This window comes from Bubalus kerabau, chromosome 18, assembly GCF_029407905.1.
Source record: "Bubalus kerabau isolate K-KA32 ecotype Philippines breed swamp buffalo chromosome 18, PCC_UOA_SB_1v2, whole genome shotgun sequence".
Classification (NCBI taxonomy): Eukaryota; Metazoa; Chordata; class Mammalia; order Artiodactyla; family Bovidae; genus Bubalus; species Bubalus kerabau.
In genome coordinates, this window is record NC_073641.1 from 11115052 (window position 1) to 11134603 (window position 19552).

Sequence of the window (19552 nt, forward strand, 5' to 3'; positions counted from 1 at the left end):
TGCACATAAGATCTTAGCAGAGTGAAAGAACCGATATTATGTTATGTCTACTGATGCCAAGTGAAATGTGGGATTCAGATGGTCCAGGGGACAAAAAAGATGTTAAAAACAGACCCAAGTGGTCCATATGAATATATATTTGGGCCTGACCCATGGGCCACTGAGTTCAGCATTTTGACTCTGGGGAAATAACAACGGCTGTGAACCGCTAGGTGTATAGGAGTCCAAAACTGCTGTCCATACCAACTGTTGACCAGTGTTGACCGCTCAGCTCTCAGTGTTGTTAGCGCATGGCCGGCACGAGCAAGCTTCATGCTGCTGACTGTCTACTTGCAGTGTGGGGCCTTGTCACGGAGCGTCCCCTCCATGGGTGCCATGCAGGACAGCATTGCCTTCACACGGCCTTCTCTCCACCCCCAGCCTCCGAGTGGGATAAAAGCCTGCGGACGCTGCATGTAGAGAGACTCAGCTCTGGCTGTTCCACTCCACACTTCTAGAGGAGTTTGACCAAATAGCTATTAACCAGGCTTTGGGGATTTTTTTCATTTTAAAGGTGCAATAAATTGTGGAAAATATGTGGGGAATAGCATCTATTATAGGGTTTCCCCCCAGGCCTTTTTTTTTTTTCCGGCACCTCTACGCCTGAGCTACTGTGCCTAAGCTGTATTGACTCGGGAGGGCACATTTAGAGTGATGAACAGCCAGCTTCTTTCACTCTCATCAGTTGTCAAATATCCAGTCGCACAGAATCTCTTCCAGGTACTTTTGGTGGCGCCCGAGAGTTGCCTATTGAGTACACTTGAGCCTGGGTTCTCCATTCTCTCCCTCCTGGGCTCTGGTCTCTACCAGGGGTATCTTTTATCAGAATCCCATCTGCAATCCCATTATAATAGTACTCTGTGAAGTCTCCATGTATTTTTAAAGATTTGTGATCTTTTTTGATCAAGTTTGATCCTATTTTGATCAAACTTGATCCTATTTCTAGAAATGGGCAGTGATAAATAGCAGAATATTAAAATCTCACTCACTTAATAGACAAAGTTCCCACATAGGACCTTCCTGATGGTGGCAGGAAGAGTTAGTCAGGTTACTTTTGATTGATTTGAGGAGGGTGGAAAGACAATAGAAATAATTAAGAGCCTAATTCTTTTTCACTTCTCTCACATAACCATGTGACTTTAGTAAATGAAGGCAAACAGTTCATTGTTTATCTTCTTAATTTGGGAGAAAGTCTTTCCCAAGTGAGACAAGGACCATCTTTTTTCCTTCAATAAGAAGCATACACGTTTTCTCATGAAACATGTAGTTGATGCAACACACATTCTTGCATTATCTGCAAAGGATCATCCTCATTGTTTTCTCTCTTCTAAAAACATCCTTTCAACACTGGATTATCCCCAGCCTCCCTGTCGCGTGGCAGAATCTTAGTTTTCCCACCAAGGATCAGCTGGTGCCCCCTGCATTGGGAGCGCGGAGTCTTACAGTGCACCACCGGGCAAGTCCCAACACTGGATAGTTCTTAATCTGAGGGAAGGCAATATTCTGCATCTTCTCCAAAGTCGATCTGCAGTTACCTTTCCTGCCTGACCTGCAATGTGGATTCTATTCTCTCTGAATTCCTGAAATGGAAGATGCTGCTAAAAAGCTTTTAGAATAGTGATTCTGGACGCCCTCTGCTGGTTACTCTAAGTTCTTCAGCTGTGTACTAGCGATAGAGCAAAGCTCGAAGCGGGCCAGGGATCACTGGGGAAAAAAAAAAAACCCGGACATACACAGACACATTAATGTATGTGTGTGTAAAAATACATATATAACATGCATATCTATGTATATATGTGTAAGCATGTATATTTCAACCTTTTTCGCTCAGAGGCCCTACAGGGTTCTGCTGTATCAACAATATAAACCACGTCTGAAGACGGCCCACATGCGCATGTGCAAACTCACGCACGCACACGGGAACGCACAGCCACCTTGTGCTCAAGAGAACACAGACGGAGTTAAAACTTGAGCCCGAGCGCCAGGGTATCTGCTCGCCCGCTCTCTGCTGTTCCATCTCTGAGCTTCCGGCTCCTCATCTGTGAAATGGGCTAACAGTCCCACGTGGAGTTTACATGACGGTTAAGTGAGACGCTGTATGCAAAGTGCTTTGCGCAGGATCTACAAACGGCAAGTCATGTGTTAGTTGTTCTTCTTTTCTGAACTTTAGCATGCAAAACCCTTCTGTTGTAGTTGTGAATTTCTTGTGACTGGAGCAGCAAAGGGTCAAAGAAGCCACTGTACGAATGTAACTTGGAAACGACATTTCCTCTGCTCTCTACAGTTTTCTATGAGGGGCGTACGATCCCTACAGCCCCAAAGCCTCCCGTGGAGTTGCCTGGTGCTCTCCTGGCTTCTCAGTGAGCAGCGTTTGTGTGGAATTGTCTTTGGCCTTCCCAAGGATAGGCCATCCTGCCACCTGCTACAACCAGAACAGACTCCTTAAACTACCCGCTATCAACCCAGTAATTTCCAGTCGTGAAACTGAAGGTCACCTTAATCCTCTTGAACACAAAGGGCTACATCATGCGCCCCCTGGGGTGGAGCAGGACGCACCAGGAGGTTCCGCTGCGTGGGGCCAGGTGTGCGACCCGCATTCATGGATTCAGATTGAATGGGGCTACAGGGCAGTCACCTGGGGGGTTCCACCTTCCTTCTTTGTGATGTCACTTGTAATTTGATGGGATGATCTTGCTGCCTGGGAGTAAGGGAGGTTTGGGGGATTGAGTAATGTGGTGATGCTGGGCTCTTCTGAGTGAGCCTCTTGCCTGACTTGGGGCAGGGAAAAGTGCATTGGGGAAAATGAGAGATATATGCATCATTAATCTGGCGTGCCTTTGCCCAGGCAGGCCTACAGGTGACACACAGGATTCCCTGATGCCTTCTGGGCCTCACTCAGGGTCCCCGTGCAGTCTCCTCTCAGAGCCTAATTAAATGAGGCCTCTTCCTCACCTGTCCTGATTCACCCAGCCTTGGACGGTTTCAGCTGCAGGGCAGTGATTAGCAGCCAAGCGAGGTGTTGTTTTCCCCCTGAGCCTTCTTGCCCCAACCCCACCTTTGATCATGGCGGTAGTGGTGCCTTTGAGGCCCCTGGAGTGCACAGCCCTCAGGAAAAAGGTCACCAGAGCAAGGCAGGCAGCTGGGTGGGGTGGGCAGTCAGCAGCCTTTTGATCCTCCTTTATTAGCAGCTTGGAAGTTTCACGTGGAGCCCTTGGGCCCAGCCCCTGCTCCAGGTCACTTCTGTCTCAGATTAGCTGAGGGCTGGGCAGTAAACTGAGGGTGGGGGTGGGAAATCCACATGTCAGAGCTGGAAGATTAAGGGGCAACACACCGATCAGCCCACATCCCCTTGTTCTTAACACCATGTTAATGAATAAAAAATATTTCAAACAGAAGTATACAATACCATTCAATTTTTGTTCAGAAGGTATTTTTAAAGTAATGCCATTTAAGCCAACTTAGTTTGTGATCAGTTTTCTGTGAAATACAGTCAAACCATTTCCTTTTAAAAAATATATTTGTACTTTTCTGAACTATTTCCTTTGAGATACATTCACAATGAAATGGTTCACCACACATTTTTATGCATAATGCATATCAGATTTTACTAATCAGAGCTTCTGCGATTGTGATATTTTTAAATGGCTATTTTATGTGCTGATTTTCATTTTGCCAAGTCTGTAGATAGAAATGTTATGATGTAAATTTGAATCTTGGGTTTTTGTTAAGCGCGGGGCTATTGTACCACGTGTTGTTCTAGTTTTATATGGGTATGTCTATAATTTGGTGGGCTTCCCTGGTGGCTCAGATGGTAAAGAATCTGCCTGCAATGCAGAAGACCAGGGTTCGATCCCTGGGTTGGGAAGATCCCTTGGAGAAGGAAGTGGCAACCAACCTCAGTATTCTTGCCTGGAGAATTCCACAGACAGAGGAACCTGGTGGGCTACAGTCCATGGGGTCTTGAAGAGTCGGACATGTCTGAGTGACTAACGCTATCACTAATACTGGTGATTTGAAATCACTAAATAGACACACTTTCCACTGGTCTTAAATCATAATGCCCTGGGGCTCCTGATTCACTGAATCCATTGTAGGGCTTGGGAGGGTCGACATCTGAGTGAGGGTCCTTACGAGTAGAGGCAAGTGGCAGAAGCACAGAACTCATGGGCACTGGCATGACTTCAGCAGTTACCTTCTCCAGAGTCCAGGGACAAGGCCACACTTCCCTGCTCTTCCCTCCTTGCAGCAGAGACCAGAGAGGACCCAGAGACTGCATCTGAAGCCTGAGCTTTTCCCATGCACATGAAGAAACACTAACTTGCTCTAACACAGTGGTTAAAAGCACAGTCTCTAGACTGGCAACAGCAGCCCCTGAGAGTGTATTAGAAATGCATTCTTGGGCCCTACTCCACATCCACAGATTCAGAAATTCTGGAGGTGGGGACTTCCCTGGTGGTCCAGTGGTTAAGAATCTGTCTTCCAATGCAGGGGATGCAGGTTCGATCCCTGGTCAGGGAACTAAGATCCCCCATGCTGTGGCAACTAAGCCTGAGTGAAACAATTAGCCTGGGTGCTGCACTGAAGACCCAGTGCAGCCAAAAAAAAAAAAAAAACAAACAAACAAACAATTATAAAGTTCTGGAGGTGGGGCTCAGCCTTCTGGGTTTGAACAAACCCTTTAGGTGACTCTCATGCTTGCTATAGTTTGACAGCCACTGCCTTATCCTCAGCTGTCCTCGTGGCTCTGAAAAGGGATAAGAGGAAGACATCCAGAAAGATCAAATATTTATCTAAAACAAAGCTTAAAAATATCCTTCAACCAAGATCAAATCTCCCATTAATTCCTCTCTTGGGTTCTCAGGATAACCAGAAAATGAATAAGAAAATTTTGTTCACTTGCTGAGAAATAAAGAAATCTACAGTTTTGCCCACCTGAATTATAGCAGATAAATCTTTACCTCCCCATTATAATTTCCCAGTAATATTCAATATGAATTAATTGAAATTTGTATTAATTTCTTGGGTATCCTCAACAAAACTGTTAGCAGAAATGGCTCAGGATTGGTCAGTTTCACTATGAAGTCTACCTTCAGTAGGATTTTGATCAGTCTGTCATGAGTATTATCTATAGAAGCAAAGAGCAAATGCCTACACCAAAAGGTCCTTAAGTTCATGGCAGGATAAAATGTCCTGCTTTGGGAAAGGGATCATGTCGGCCTTCACCCTGTGGCAACTGAAGGGTCTTTGGTAGTGCCTTGTACTTTGTAGATGCTCAATATGGATTTGGTAAATTAATGGATGGAGAATCCATGTGGGTTCTATAGCTTGAGAATGCCTTCTGGAAGAGATGACACATGAGTTGGATAGAAAAGAGTGAACAGAGAAAGAATGAAGGCATTTTAGGTGGGAGGAGAAAGGGATACATAATGGGCTGAGCAAAAGCTTGGAGCTTGGTCTAAATGAGTGTCTGGGACTAAGTGGATGGCATTGGAGAAAAAGCAGTCTTCACAGGAGGTGACATAATGTGAATGAGGTAGTGAGTTAAGTGAGTGCTCATCCTCCGATATGTTCCCTACGGGCACACAGTGGGGGATAAGATAAATGTGGCCCCTGAATCTTCCCTGGTGGCTCAGTTGGTAAAGAATCTGCCTGCAGTGCAGGAGACCCAGGTTCGATCCCTGGGTCAGAAAGATCCCCTGGAGAAGGAAATGGCAACCCACTCCAGTGTTCTTGCCTGGAAAATCCTATGGACAGAGGAGTCTGGCGGGCTACAGTCCATGGGGTCACAAGAGTCGGACACAACTTAGCAACTAAAGCACCACCAGGCACACAGTGGGGGATAAGATAAATGTGGCCCCTGTATCTAGTGAAAAATGCAAACAGGCAAAACAGGAGTGCGATAAGTGTGTTGATGAGTGAAGTACAGGGATACACAGGTAGCTCCCCTTACCTAGACTGGAGGGTGTAGCTGGATCCAGAACTTCCTTGCTGAAAAGATGTCCTGAAAGATGGGTGGGAGGGAAGAAGGGATGTGGTGTGGGGTGGGGCTGGATGGGCAAACCGGGGGCCAGATTCCAAAAGGCCGGCTATGCCTTGTTAGAGTCTGCGCTTCACCCGGAGGGACATGAAGAGCCCTCGGGAGGTTCAAACAGGCTAGAGGTCAGATCTCTTTTGGAAACCGCACTGTGGCTTCAGTAGAGAGAAGAGCAGATGACTGATGATGGTGATTTTTATTAGGGAAGCAGCAAAGGCAAAGGACAAATTTAAAAAGCTCGCTGGAAAAAACGAGCTGTGGTAGTTTAAAACATCAGTGAATTCTTTGACCTCACCACCACTGAAAGGCGGAACGTGTGCTCCCCTCCTTGAATCTGGCTGGGCCCGGGACTTGAGTGGAGGTGATGCGCAGTGGCTTTTGAGACTAGGCCATGGAAAGTTACAGCTTCTGCCTGGCCCTCTGGGGACACTCACTCCCTAGTACCAGACTCTGTGCTGTCAGGGAGCCACATGTGGACGTTCAGGCTCCGGCCGAGCGGAGGCATCGACGGCCAGAAACATTAACTGAAGTCTTTGAGGTGACTGCCTGGCTGGGCCCCATCAATTCTAATGAACTGATTGGTCTTGTTTTAAGCCATTATGTTTTGGAGTGTTTTTGACACAGCAGTAACCAGACCACTGCCCTGGTATCACCCAATTGGGGAGATATCTTTTCATCTCCTTCTCAGCTGTACTCACCATGATTTTTGGCTTCTGTAGCAACAGACATTTACAGGAAGTGAAAATAATCTACAAAGGCACGTAATAGAGTTGGGGGAGAAGATTTCTGTCCATCAAATATTCTCATTAATAGAATAAGTACATGCTTTAGGCAAATTGAGCTTCTCAGTTGGCGCTAAATACTGGAGAGTATGTGGATGCTTTAGGTAAACTATTGATCACAGAGAAACACCGTTTTTCAAAGAAACTACCGTTTTAAAGAAATGGTCACTGTATACTGAGCATACTTTTTTTTAAAAGTCTTCAGAGTCCTCAATTATTTTGAGGTAGAACATTATACACACCGGTTACCTCAGTATTGAGTTGCCCCTCAGTAAGACTTCTGGGAAGAGGTCAAAGAGCCCAGTTTCAGAGTCCGCAGAAAACCACAGCCACCAGCGACTCAAAGCAACAAGGCTCAGGGAGGTCACGGCTCCTATTCATTGTTCACAAAATTCTTTTTTTTTTGGCTAATGAATAGTTGTTAGCTAACAACAACCAAGGCCATGTTCACCCAGGGCATTTTAATGTTCTCCATGGATGCTGGAGAAGATAAAAGATAAGTTGAGGGACAGGAAGCATGCCCTATTATTTCCCAAGACTTTGAAGACGGAGAAATTCAAATGCTTTTCTCTTTTACAAAATACCAGACTCATGTAAGATGTAATTAAGATTCTATGAAAGCAGAGAATTTTCTTTAAATGACGCTTATGCTTCATAGAGCATAGGCTAAAGAAATTCTTTTGATATTTCTAAACAGGAGGAGGAACTCATGTGTTTATATAATTCTTCAGCTAGGTGCAAAACTCGGAATGTAGTAATAACAGTGAACGGTTATACAGCACTTACTTCGTGCAGGCAAAATTGTTTGCTTTGCATTTATTACCTCATTCCATCCTCACAGCAAGTCTACGGGGTGGTGCTACTATTATCCCTGTTTAACACACAAAGAGAGTGAAGGGAAACCCTGGCCACATGGTGAGTCATGGAGCCCCAACGCCTTGTCTCTGTTGCACCCCTTCTTTCTTCTCTGAGGAGACACAGTGTGGCACAGGGTGGCGGGCAGGAGACTAGGAATCTGGATTTTAATCTCGGCTCTACCTGAGACTGCTGCTGCTGCTAAGTCGCTTCAGTCGTGTCCGACTCTCTGAGACCCCACAGACAGCAGCCCACTAGGCTCCTCTGTCCCTGGGATTCTCCAGGCAAGAACACTGGAGTGGGTTGCCATTTTCTTCTCCAATGCATGAAAGTGAAAAGTGAAAGGGAAGTTGCTCAGTTGTGCCCGACTCTTAGCGACCCCATGGACTGCAGCCCACCAGGCTCCTCCGTCCATGGGATTTTCCAGGCAAGAGTACTGGAGTGGGGTGCCATTGCCTTCTCCCTACCTGAGACTACTTATGCCAATTTGGACGAGTCATTTCCTCGACCTGAAGGGGAAACTTAGAAGATTCCTCCTACTCTAGAACTTCTGGTTCTGTGAACAGTTCTCGCCTCAGAATAACATCAAGTGAGAGTTAGCCCTGGTCTTAGAGGCAGCACTGAATAGGGAGTCTGCAGCACTCCAGGAAGATGGCTGGGAGGTTGCAGCACCGTGGGGCCCTCAGACCCCTCAGGGGCTGGGCTGCAAACCTTCAAGAGACAGGTCTCTACAAGGAAGCTCTGACCTGCTGTCATGACAAATCTATTTAAAAAATAAAAATAAAGCATCCAAGGAGAGAAAAGAGAAAATCATTAACAAATGAGACAAAATATAGGACCAAGTATTATGACCTACATAGAAAACTGAAGAATACAGAGAGCGATATGAGGTTATATTGACTTTTATTTTGAAAAGCATGTAGATTGCCAGTGACCAAAGTGATAATCATCTAAATTTTGGCTTATTATCAGTTCTGAGAGTTAAATTCTGGTTTTGTTTGTCCTGCTGAGAAAACAAAACGTTTTCTCAGGACACTTTCAATTTCTTAATTCATTTCTGAAAAAAAACTTGACCCTACTGAACCTTGAAGTGAAAATTTCAAAACAGTATGCAGAGTCACATAGGCACTATTATTTTACAGCTGGAAAAATGAGGGCTCTGGTATCTTGTCCAGGGTCCCAGGTAACAATGACAGAAGCAGTGAGAAAATCCTGGACTGTTTTCCAGGATGGTAGCGTAGGGTTTCAGACCTCCTTAATTCAGTTAGGCTATAATCTGCAAGTAATTACTCCCCTGAAAATTAGTCAGATGGCCACTTACAGTGAAATTCCTTCCTGCTAGTGCTTACTGGGTTCCACGCTGGTTCTGGGAGCTGGACTGGAACCTGGCGCCATGTTCCTTCAAGGATCCTCAGCCCTTTTCACAGAGAAGCCTCCTTCCTTCGGGAGCCGAGCTTTCCACTTCCTGTGTCTAGATCTTCATGGCGGCACAAAATATGAATGTCTCAAGGCAGCACGCCAGCACTCAGTGAGCTTGGAAATTCAAGGAGACCAAGCGTTGATTCGTATAGTGTCCACTGGAATACAATGCCTGATTTCCTAGGAAGCCAGTGAGTCACCGAAGGCAGACCCCCTCCAACTCAGACCCACAGGAAGTTTGAACCCAGGGCTACTCAGCCCACAGGGACTGGCTGAGTGGCTTGAAGGTCCGACGGCTGACTGTCCTCTTGTTTAGCAGCACTGTGTGGGACTGCCTGTCGCTGGGAGTGTGGCAGAGCAGGGCATCCAAAGTGTATGCGGTGACCTGGCCACTTATGTGCAGTTTCTTGTTAAGCTCATCAAACTCGGCCAGGAGAGCGGGCACGTCCTTCACTTTTTCCCTCACTTTGACCAGCTGAAAAAAAGGCAAGAAGAGTGTATAGTTACAACCCTGCAAGACTTCTTCCTTGTTCTTTTTATCCTCCAAGCAGCAGAGAGATACATGCCAAAAAAAAGTAGAGTGTGCACTTAAGTGGTAAAAATGAGGATCCTGGGGCAGAGGCATGAATGACAATAAGGGATCCCACAAGCTTCAGACAACATTCGGATTAGTACTCGAAAACCATCCCTGATATTTTATAAAAGGTGGAGGTGGAGGTTCAAGTGGCACATACTACACAGTGAAACATACCAGGGAAAGGAGGTCAAGAGCGTGGAGTCAAGTGTGTCCAGTTTAACGGTCAGAGTAGGAGGCAGGGCCAGATGATGTAGGGCTTTCTAGCTCATGGTAAGTTTTTTGGAATTATTCTAAAAGCCATCAGAGGGTCCAAACGAGGACATATCTGATGTAGATTTTAAAAGGCTGTATGGAGAACTAGAGGTACAAGGATGTGGAGACTAATCCAGGGGTGGCTGTCATCAGGCAGGTGATGGTTTAGACTGAGAAATGTATAGAAAAGATGGAGAAGTAGATGTAAATATTAGAAATCTATTTTGGAGATTAAACTGAAAGGATTTATTGTTGAAGGGGAGAGGGAGGCATCAGAGATAGCTTTCCAGTTTGGGCTTTAGTAACCTGGTGATAGGGGTGGTCACTGTCTGATATGGGGAAGACGGGAGGGTGAGATTTAGGGAGGGAAGACCTAGAGCTGTGTTTTAGGCAAGACTGAGGTGTCTGCGAGACATCCAGGGTCTGAGGCATGGGGGCAAGGTCTAGACCAGGGGTGTGAATATTAGCACCGTAAGTATATGAATGGGATTTAAGTCTGTAGAAATGGGTAAACTCAGAATTAGAATGTGAAACTACCTTCTGAACAAAATCACCATTTTACGTACTTTAGTTCTTTTTAATGATACAACAACATTCTTGATATTTAGAACTAGCTCAAAAGCTGCTGGAGTTTTAGGGATCAATTCACTTCTCAAGCAGATCCCCAAGTGGCCTCATAGCAAGCAGGGGACACACTGAACCAGAGGGTGAGCTTTCTAAGTAAATCAGGCTTAGAGGGGAAAGTCAGAGGAAAACCATCAGTATTTTCCAGTGTGAAGTTTGTCTAGATGCTTTGAAGTAAAGTGAAGTGAAAGTTGCTCAGTCTTGTCCGACTCTGTGTAACCCCATGGACTCTATGGTCCATGGGATTGTAATCTGGGCAGCATACTGATGGGGCAGGTCTAAGGGAAGGACTGATTAACATGAGTGCTAGTGAGAACACTGAAGTTGTGTCAGTGCTGCACACACGTGCACACGATTGTGTATGTTAAGACCAGCTTACCTCTCTAGTTTCCCTGCTTTTCTCAACATATTCCAAAAAGGCTTAGCTAAGTCACAACCCACGAAGAGTGAAGATCTCAGATAGATCTTTACACTTAATCATGACCAGTTAGCTTCTCCACAGGCTCCCTCTGCCAGCCTTCAGCTGGGGGTGAGGGCGGGGACAGGGCTGGGAGGGCCGCCGTGTGGCAGAGGGGAGGCCGCTGCCACTGTGCTCTGCTGCCAACCTGCCATCTTGGGTGCCAGCTGGGACCCAGCCAGCACCCAGCTGCACAAGGCTGGGGAAGAGGGAGAAAAACGGGGGGAGGACCAACCAACAGGCCCCTGGATTAGTCAAAATGACATCACCAGTATCCTTACCAACAAAGTGATCCCTGCCAATAATTTATGATTTCTTTACCGTCTCTTTCCCCCTTTTAGGTTATATGACTGCTGCTGCTGCTGCTGCTAAGTCACTTCAGTCGTGTCCGACTCTGTGCGACCCCATAGACGGCAGCCCACCAGGCTTCCCCGTCCCTGGGATTCTCTAGACAAGAACACTGGAATGGGTTGCCATTTCCTTCTCCAATGAAAGTGAAAAGTGAAAGTGAAGTCACTCAGTCGAGTCTGACTCTTTGCGACCCCGTGGACTGCAGCCCACCAGGCTCCTCCGTCTGTGGGATTTTCCAGGCAAGAGTAGCAATGTATAAACTACTAGTTTCAAATGACTTATGATAATTCCTCTTTCTGTACTTAAGCCATACTTTAAAACAAAAGTATGACATTTGTTTCATTTTGCTCTCAGTGTTTAGAAATTGCCTTTTTTTATTTAATTTTATAATCTTGCAAAAAGTTGTATGTTCCATCAGTTCGTTTGTTCAGGAGCTTAGAGAAGCTTTACTCTGGTTTCATATCTGGCAGGTCTAGCACCTCTTCTTTCACAGTTTTCCCAGCTCTTTTGCTAGTTTGCTCTTTATACTAAACCTTAACTACAGAAAAAACCTAATAGTATTTTTATTGGAATGTTACATTATCACATTAACTTGGGAAGGGCTGATTTTGTGAGCTTGTCTCTTCCTATCTAAACACTTGCCATATCTTTTCACTTGTTTAAGTAGGGGAATTTTTTGGGTTTTTTTTTTGAGGATGAGAGATACTAGAGCCTACTGTTTGCCTGTGGGATGATTCGCAGTGAAGGCGAGCAATAGAGATGATGCTCAGAAGGTGATCCCACTTCTGGGCTCATGCCCGGGGCGGGGTCAGAGGGGCTGGGCTCCCAGGCTCTGGAGCGGGGCCTGCAGTCACCACAGCTTCAGGAGGGAAGACCGAGGGGCATGGGAGAGGGGCAAGGAGGTGTCATTGTGGCAGCGGGTCTCCTCTGATTGCTTCTGTTACCTCTGTGCGACAGGAAGCAAGGTCATCAGCTGAGAGTAAGGAATAGGGTGAAGGAACTGGATGCTTGAGGAGAAAGGAAAAAGAAAACCAAAAAAAGAGCTGACACCCATGAACACAGTGTGGGGAAACGAACAATGCAGAAGAAACGAGTCTTCCTAGAATTTCAGAGGACACGTCCTGTTAGAGGGGAAGTCTTTGCATGCACATGTGGAAGTCTTACAGCAGGAACGACAGAGAGGTGGCCGGATTTACCAGGCTCTGTAAGGAGGCAGCCTGCAGGGTTAAGGCACCAAGTGAGCCTCTGAGGGTGCTCCTGCTCCTTCACCTGAGTTCTGCAGAAACCGCACACTTACCACTTCTTCTGAGAATACATGTCTTTTCACAAATCTTGATAGATTTCCTTCTGTGGCATCCTTTAATATGTCTATTGGAGTTTTCAACATATTTGACTGGATATGGATCATAATCTGAATAAAAAGAAGAAACAAGAGAAACGAAACTGAGCCCGTAATCAGCACTGAGAAATGCGCCCTGCGAGAGAAGGAAATGGCAGCCCACTCCAGCGTTCTTGCCTGGAGAATCCCAGGGACGGCGGAGCCTGGTGGGCTGCCGTCTATAGGGTCGCATAGAGTCGGACATGACTGAAAGCGACTTAGCAGCAGCAGCAGCATGAAACCCTATGCTTTTCATGCTATTTCCAAATCATTTGTGTGCACAGGTTCAAAAGTGCTTTGAATGAATGCCCACCAGCCAAAAATCATGTTTTCCAATAGCTAATAAGAACACCACAGCTTCAGAACTTGTCACAAGGCAGGAATGGTGAGAACAGAGATCCTGGAGTCGGACACACTTGGGTCAGAACCCTGGCTCTGGCAGTTATAGCTCGGTGACTCTTGCCAGGTGTTCGATCTTTCAATATCTTTTTTTGTAAAATGAGGAAAATACCTTTACAGCTCACATTTTGTGTTATTGTGAACATTAAACATCAACACACAGGAGGTCCTCAGTGAACATTACTATTAGTTTCTTCCTCCTATTTCCTCTGGAGTCAGAGAATATGACAATCAGACAATCTCATAAGACTGGCTCTGGGGCAAAAGATACCTTTACCTTTTTAATTTTTTTGGTTAGGAAATTGCAAGCATAGAGATTGTTCAAGCATAAAGTGGAAGCTGATTAAAGCCTTAATGAGGCCCTCCTATTTATATTATAGTTATCAAACTGGGTACTGAACTTGGCTTTCAAAATGATACCACTAACTACTTTCCATCATATACAATTAACATACCGGAAAAAAAGAACACATTTCCACTGCACCCCATTACCAATGTTCATTGGTATAATTTGAAGAATACAGTAAAGTTGAAAGAAAATGAGAATAATTCAGAATTCACCAACTAATGTTAACCATTGTTTATAATCTCATCTATTATCCTCCAAATCTATTAATTTCTCCAATTCTGCTTTTTGATCAATTATTATGAAATGAATACTTTCTCATAGCATCAGGAAGTTTTAGAAAAAAATAAAACCTCATTTTTTAAATGATGAATGCATAGCAATCCATCATATAAATAACACATCAAATAGAGCAATACCATCTTTATCAATAAATGTTCAGATATTTTAAAAAAATTGTTACTTTCTTAGACTTGACTCCCATAAGTGACATTATAAAATCAAAAGGTATAAACATTTTTAAGGCTCTCTAGGAAAGAGATTTTCTGGAAGAGATGTTCCATTTTTGCAAAACTAGCTGAATTTTCTTACTAGTCCATTTTATTTTCTTACTAGTCCTTTTTATAATATTGTATGCTTGCTGAGCATACAATCAGGATGAGGGGTTATCTTTGGTTCTACAGAACAGAATGAAATGACCCCAAGTAGCCAGCTCCAAAGGACCTGATCTAAGTTCAGTGTTCAGAACACAGGCAGAATTCTTTGTCAGGAGAGAACACTCCATGGGTTTCTCACAGTCAGGTGGAAGCACTGCCTTTAGTCCAGACTGTATTTTCAAGGATCTTTGTACAACCAGCAGCGTGGGAAGACAGACAGTATTTAATGCAAAGCTGAGGGCAGGTATACTTACTGCCCATTTTAAAAGATTTGAGTTTTCCAAGTTCATGGTTCCTCTCTTAAAACATAAACCCCTGTGTGTGCAAGAGACGTATGGACCTCTTCATGTTGCTCTGTGGGAACTGGGCTCAAGAAACTGAAGCAAAAATGCTCATCCTCTGGCCGCTGCTCTTGCTGTGAGTAGTAAACCATCCTTCATCTCTTGGTGTCTCGTGTTCTCTACCAGCATCCAGGAAACTGTGGCAGGTTGACTTATTAGCTTGGAAGTGGAGTAAAATCTCCAAGTCTTAATAGTTCTTAAACAGTTTTGTTAATAAAAACCAACCCCAATTTGGTTAGCAGTGGTCTGTCATGTCAAAGGCAAGGACAAGTCTATCTTGTTGATGCTACATCTGCAGTGCCTGGCACTGAGCAAACCCTCAATAAGAAATGAGAAAGGGAGTGTAGGTCCCCAAGCAATTTGCAAGGGTAAACCTCCTGGAGCTCATGCTAGATACTTATCAATGATATGCATCTGGAAGATTTCAGCTGTTCTTTCCCAGTTTCTCTCTTGCCTCCAGCAGCTGTCTCTGATTCAACAGGGATTTCAAGAGTGAGGTTCAGTACCTTGAACTGTATTGATGAAGGGCAACATAGATGAGGCAGTTACTGATGAAAGGCAGAGAGAAAATTTAAAGCTAGAAGCTGGTCTCAAACTGAAGTCTCAGGGTACAATTAGAAAAGCTAAATCAGGGTACAGTGCTTTGCTTTCATCTTACAGATTTCAAACAAAAGACTAGGAAAATTGAATTAGCAAGGAGCAGGGGGAATTTTGGTTAAGTAAAACTACTCATAGAACAGTTCCCACCCCTCTTATTTTCTGAGACCTCAAGAAATGTTAACAAGTCACTGGACACCTTTGACCAAAAAAGGGAACAGAAGTCCTGAACATGCAAAAATTTGCATTTCTTTTTTCAAGTTTTCTATATTTGAAGTAGAACAGCATAGTGTGGTAGAGATTGCTAATTTTCTAACCAGTATCCATTTTCCTTTTTTTTTGGATAACTGATGCCATCATGTATAGAACTCAAAACCTGTATTTCTCAGGTTTGTGTGCAACTAGATGTGGCCATGGGATTAAGCTCTTGCTAGTAACATGTTAGTACAAGTTGTTGGGTGAGACATTTGGGAAAGCATTCTTTTTTCTTTTTAGAGGATAACTGCTTTACAGTAAGGAACCAACTTCTCTGTCCTCCTGCATTCTCCTACTTCTTGCTGGAATAGATGTAATGGATGGAAGTCATGTGCTTAGGATGGTGGTGTGGAAATACACAAAGGGCCAGGTCCCTGATGACATTATGGAATGTCATACCAGACCTACAGCGACCACCTCTGGTTTTCTACTTGGAAGAAAAGGAAAGCCTCTTATTTGTATAGACTTTTGTTATCTTTAGAGTCTGCCTTGCTTCCAATCAAATGTGATTCTTAAGCATATTAAGTGAGATGATGCCACAAAGGGTTTTATAAGAAATTATAAGTCCTGCCTCCTTTCCTACTTGGGCAGCCTAGGAGACTTCCCACCTGAGCTAGGACTTCAGGGTGGCCTTCGTGAGCAGAGAAACAAACATTAACTCACTCACTCGTGTTAGATAAATGATAAAAGCAGTGAAACTGACCCCTTGGAAATTCCCCTGCAGAGTAATTCAGTTCCAAAATGGATGTAGATTTCTACAGAAATGATTAGAATTCAAATAAAATTGGTGGAAAACTCCCCTTTGTTGGCCTCTGCTACTTTTAGACATATTTGGAAGGGAAAAGCAGTCCTCTGACATTGAGCAGCAATGCTCCAGAGGGGGCTATGGTTCTTTTGGGATCGCTGAGTTTAAATTCAGACGGAAGGTCAGGGTTAGCACGCATGTGCCTCGGTGAGATCATGTGCTCCGTCAGTTCCGTGTGAAACGAGCACGAGCTGGGAAATGGGAAACCAGGTCCTCTGGGCTGCATCAGCAGCAGGAGCAATTTCAATGAAAAGAAAATTAGGTTGAGGAGGAAAAATTAGGTAAGTTCAAATTCCAACTGGCAGCAAGAAAATATTTTAGTCTAAGGCATGAATTTTTAAAGATCAGGAAAAAAAAACAACTTCATTTATTTCTGCTGATACTGACTGAACAGACTCTCTATTCAGCCTACTTGTCAGGTTTCCATTTCTGAATAATTAACAAATCGCCCTTATGGATTCTAAGTAGATGACTCAGCCTTGGAGAAGCTAGGGCCAAATAAATTATTTTTTAAAGACCTGTTCTAATAGCTGCTGCTGCTGCTGCTAAGTCACTTCAGTCGTGTCCGACTCTGTGCGACCCCACAGACGGCAGCCCACCAGGCTCCCCCGTCCCTGGGATTCTCCAGGCAAGAACACTGGAGTGGGGTGCCATTGCCTTCTCCGTGCTCTAATAGCAGAGACCCAAAATCTGAAATATTCCTAAACATGAGAATGGCAACCATCTCTTTTCACCATTCCCAAGAAGAGGAAGCAGGCTTATATTGAAATAGGAGAAATTTACAAAGGACATTTGGAAGAACTGCCTGAGTGACAATTTTTAAACAAGAAAACTCTCTAAGTGTCTGGACAGTGGATAATACCATGACCCAGTTCATGGAGGGGATGATTCATATTCAAGATCAATTCAAGGTTTCTTGGCGCATTTATTGGCTGTCTCCCCTGCCCGCTAGCTCCCGCAGGAGGAGCTGCTGGGCTGCCCTGGCTCACGATCGCACTCCCTACCATGCTCTGGATTTCTCTTCCGACTGAGATGGACACTTTAGCTCTTGGCAGACTTGTGTTTTATTTCTACCACGCCTTTCTCATTTGGGGGAAAAAAATCATTACTAGAGTCTCATAACAACTGTGAGAGCAAGCCAAGGATTGAACAGATGAGGAATGTAAATTCAGGGACATGAAATATGTGTACCAACAGCAGATTCATTTTTTAAAATCCAGTCCTGTGTTCCCTTCCTTATGCAGAAGGAGCAGTTAGCTCCAATCCTAGATAAAAGGCACACAGTGCTAATCTCTGTAGGTCTGGAGTGGTGGGGAAACCCTAGGCTTTGTAGTCAAACAGATTTGTTTAATTAGCTGCAAGAAGAACCCAGGTAATGTCCTTACCCTTTGAATCTTCATTTTCCACATGTATAATATGCAGGAATACTGTTCTAACAATGTTCTATAAAGTAAACCAATAGATATAAGTACCTAGCATGGTACCTTAGCTAAAATAAATGAAAATTCTGCCAAGCTCACTCCCATTTCTCACCAACCCTTAATGATCTCCCCACACTAACTTCAACTCTAGGAAAGGCTACTAACAATCCACATAAACCTTCTCTCTCACACTCTCCTGGGTTTCTTTCCCACCTGATGCTGTGAACCACTTGGAGTCCTAGCAGTTCTGCGGCTCTCCAGTCATGAGATGAGTGCATCTGCAGTGCAGGCACTCTCTCTCAGAAGCAGATATTTACTCAGAGACCCAGAGCCATTCACATCTGGTAGTAAGCAGAGAAGGAAAAAAAAAAAAAAATCACATATATGTCTGCTGAAAGATCTGGCTTCCTAGTTTGTTGGGCTTATTGGCTCAAATGACCTGGGATTCTGGACTCTGGACCTTGCCATCTTGGACTCCCAGATCTGCTTCAGCCGAGAGCTTCACAGGCTGGCCCGCAGTTTCTGCTCCGGTGCCCTGTCTTGGGGCAGGGCCTGCCTGCAGGAGGCGAAGGCACGTCGGGCTGTCAGCACCCGTGGGTTTCGACACCCTGCTGCTATTCCTTCCTTGCCTTTTTCTGACGCTTCTTCTGCTTCACCATTGATGCCTTGTAAACTCATTTCTGGGACCTCTTTCTCCCTTTCTTATGACGTTCATCAGTTTATATCAGATCCATTACCAGGTTTTACAGATGAGCTCTTAACTGAGCACTGACACTCATCCCTGCTCGGGGCTCATGCCCTTTGCCAACCACAAGATCTCTGTTAGGGTAATTTTCTAATATTTAGTCTCTTCCCTTCTAAACCCACCTCTCTCTTTTTTCCAGGCAGGTTCTCTGCTATCACTGTCTCCATCTTTCTGGTTCCCTAGGTTCATCTTTCCCTCCTGTGTAAGCATTCTGAAAAGTAAATATGAGGTCAGATATATGGTTTTCTTATCTCAGACTTCTTGCTGGAACTTGTTACCCAAAGTTTACCATAAAGGCTTATCTAGTCCTTTTCTTGAAAGTCATCTGGGCACGGATCTGGGGGTGACATTTGAGGGTAATTATGAGCAGAACTAAAAGCATGGAAGCTTGGAGTTCTGCCCAATTCCTATTCCTAGGTCCTAGGATTCATTACAAATAAATAATCCTTTTTATTTAACATATGTCATTTTAAACAAATACTACTGGTATTAGCAAACATCACTGAACACTGATTACATGCCATGCACTAACTGTGCTGTGCTGAGTACTCTATATGCATTATTTATTCAATTCTCATAATGAAAGAAGGTATTACTACTAGTGTTATTTCAGACAAAAGGAAAAATGGGGTTCATAGAGGTTAAGTACCTTTGACTAAGGAATCAGAGTTAGGAGAACTAACTAACCTGCAAACCAGAACCCTCAACAAAATTAATCTCCCAACAGAGAATGCCCTTCCCTCCACCCCTCCAGCCCACAGTACTGTCCTCCTTCCCAACCTACTCAGCACCTCTCTCCTCCCCAGGCTTTAGCTCCTGCTGGCTGGCCCTTCCCTCCCCAGCCTGGAATACCACTCTGGCTAGGACCTGCTATCCCAGCTCATGGCATCTTGGTGTTCACACATTTCTGCTCTTCTGACAATGTGTTCCTCATCTTGGTCCCTTGATGTTTCAGGAGACTGTAAGTTCTAGGGGCTTTCAACTACCCACAACACAAATGTAGTCAGCATGTAAGCAGGGCCTCAACAGGGCCTGGCTGAGTGGGTGCTGTGTGTGTCTTTAATGGCAGGAGAGTCTCTCAGTCTTTTCATTGCCCCAAGAAGGTGAGGATGACTCACTGGGTGGACAGGCCACGGCGGGCTGGCAAAGTCAGAATGAGAATAGCGAGCATTTGTTGAGTGTTTACCATGTTGGACACCACTTTATGCACTGTGGATGC

The 19552-nt window shown here is 44.6% G+C and overlaps 1 protein-coding gene and 1 long non-coding RNA gene across 2 annotated transcripts in view; one reads left to right on the plus strand and one right to left on the minus strand.

The window, feature by feature from the left end:
- The first annotated feature begins 1790 nt into the window (after positions 1-1790).
- Positions 1791-12679, plus strand: LOC129633218 (uncharacterized). The gene is made up of 3 exons (XR_008704961.1): positions 1791-2621; positions 11381-11643; positions 12348-12679. It is a non-coding gene; the product is annotated as an uncharacterized LOC129633218 (long non-coding RNA).
- Positions 8597-19552, minus strand: part of PTCD2 (pentatricopeptide repeat domain 2) — a 31677-nt gene continuing 20721 nt past the window's right edge. Inside the window, exons 10-11 of the mRNA XM_055555060.1 lie at positions 12688-12801; positions 8597-9604 (exon numbers count right to left, since the gene is read on the minus strand). Coding sequence (XP_055411035.1) covers positions 9380-9604; positions 12688-12801 — 339 coding nt within the window. The 3' untranslated portion in view covers positions 8597-9379. The remainder of the gene's footprint in view (positions 9605-12687; positions 12802-19552) is intronic.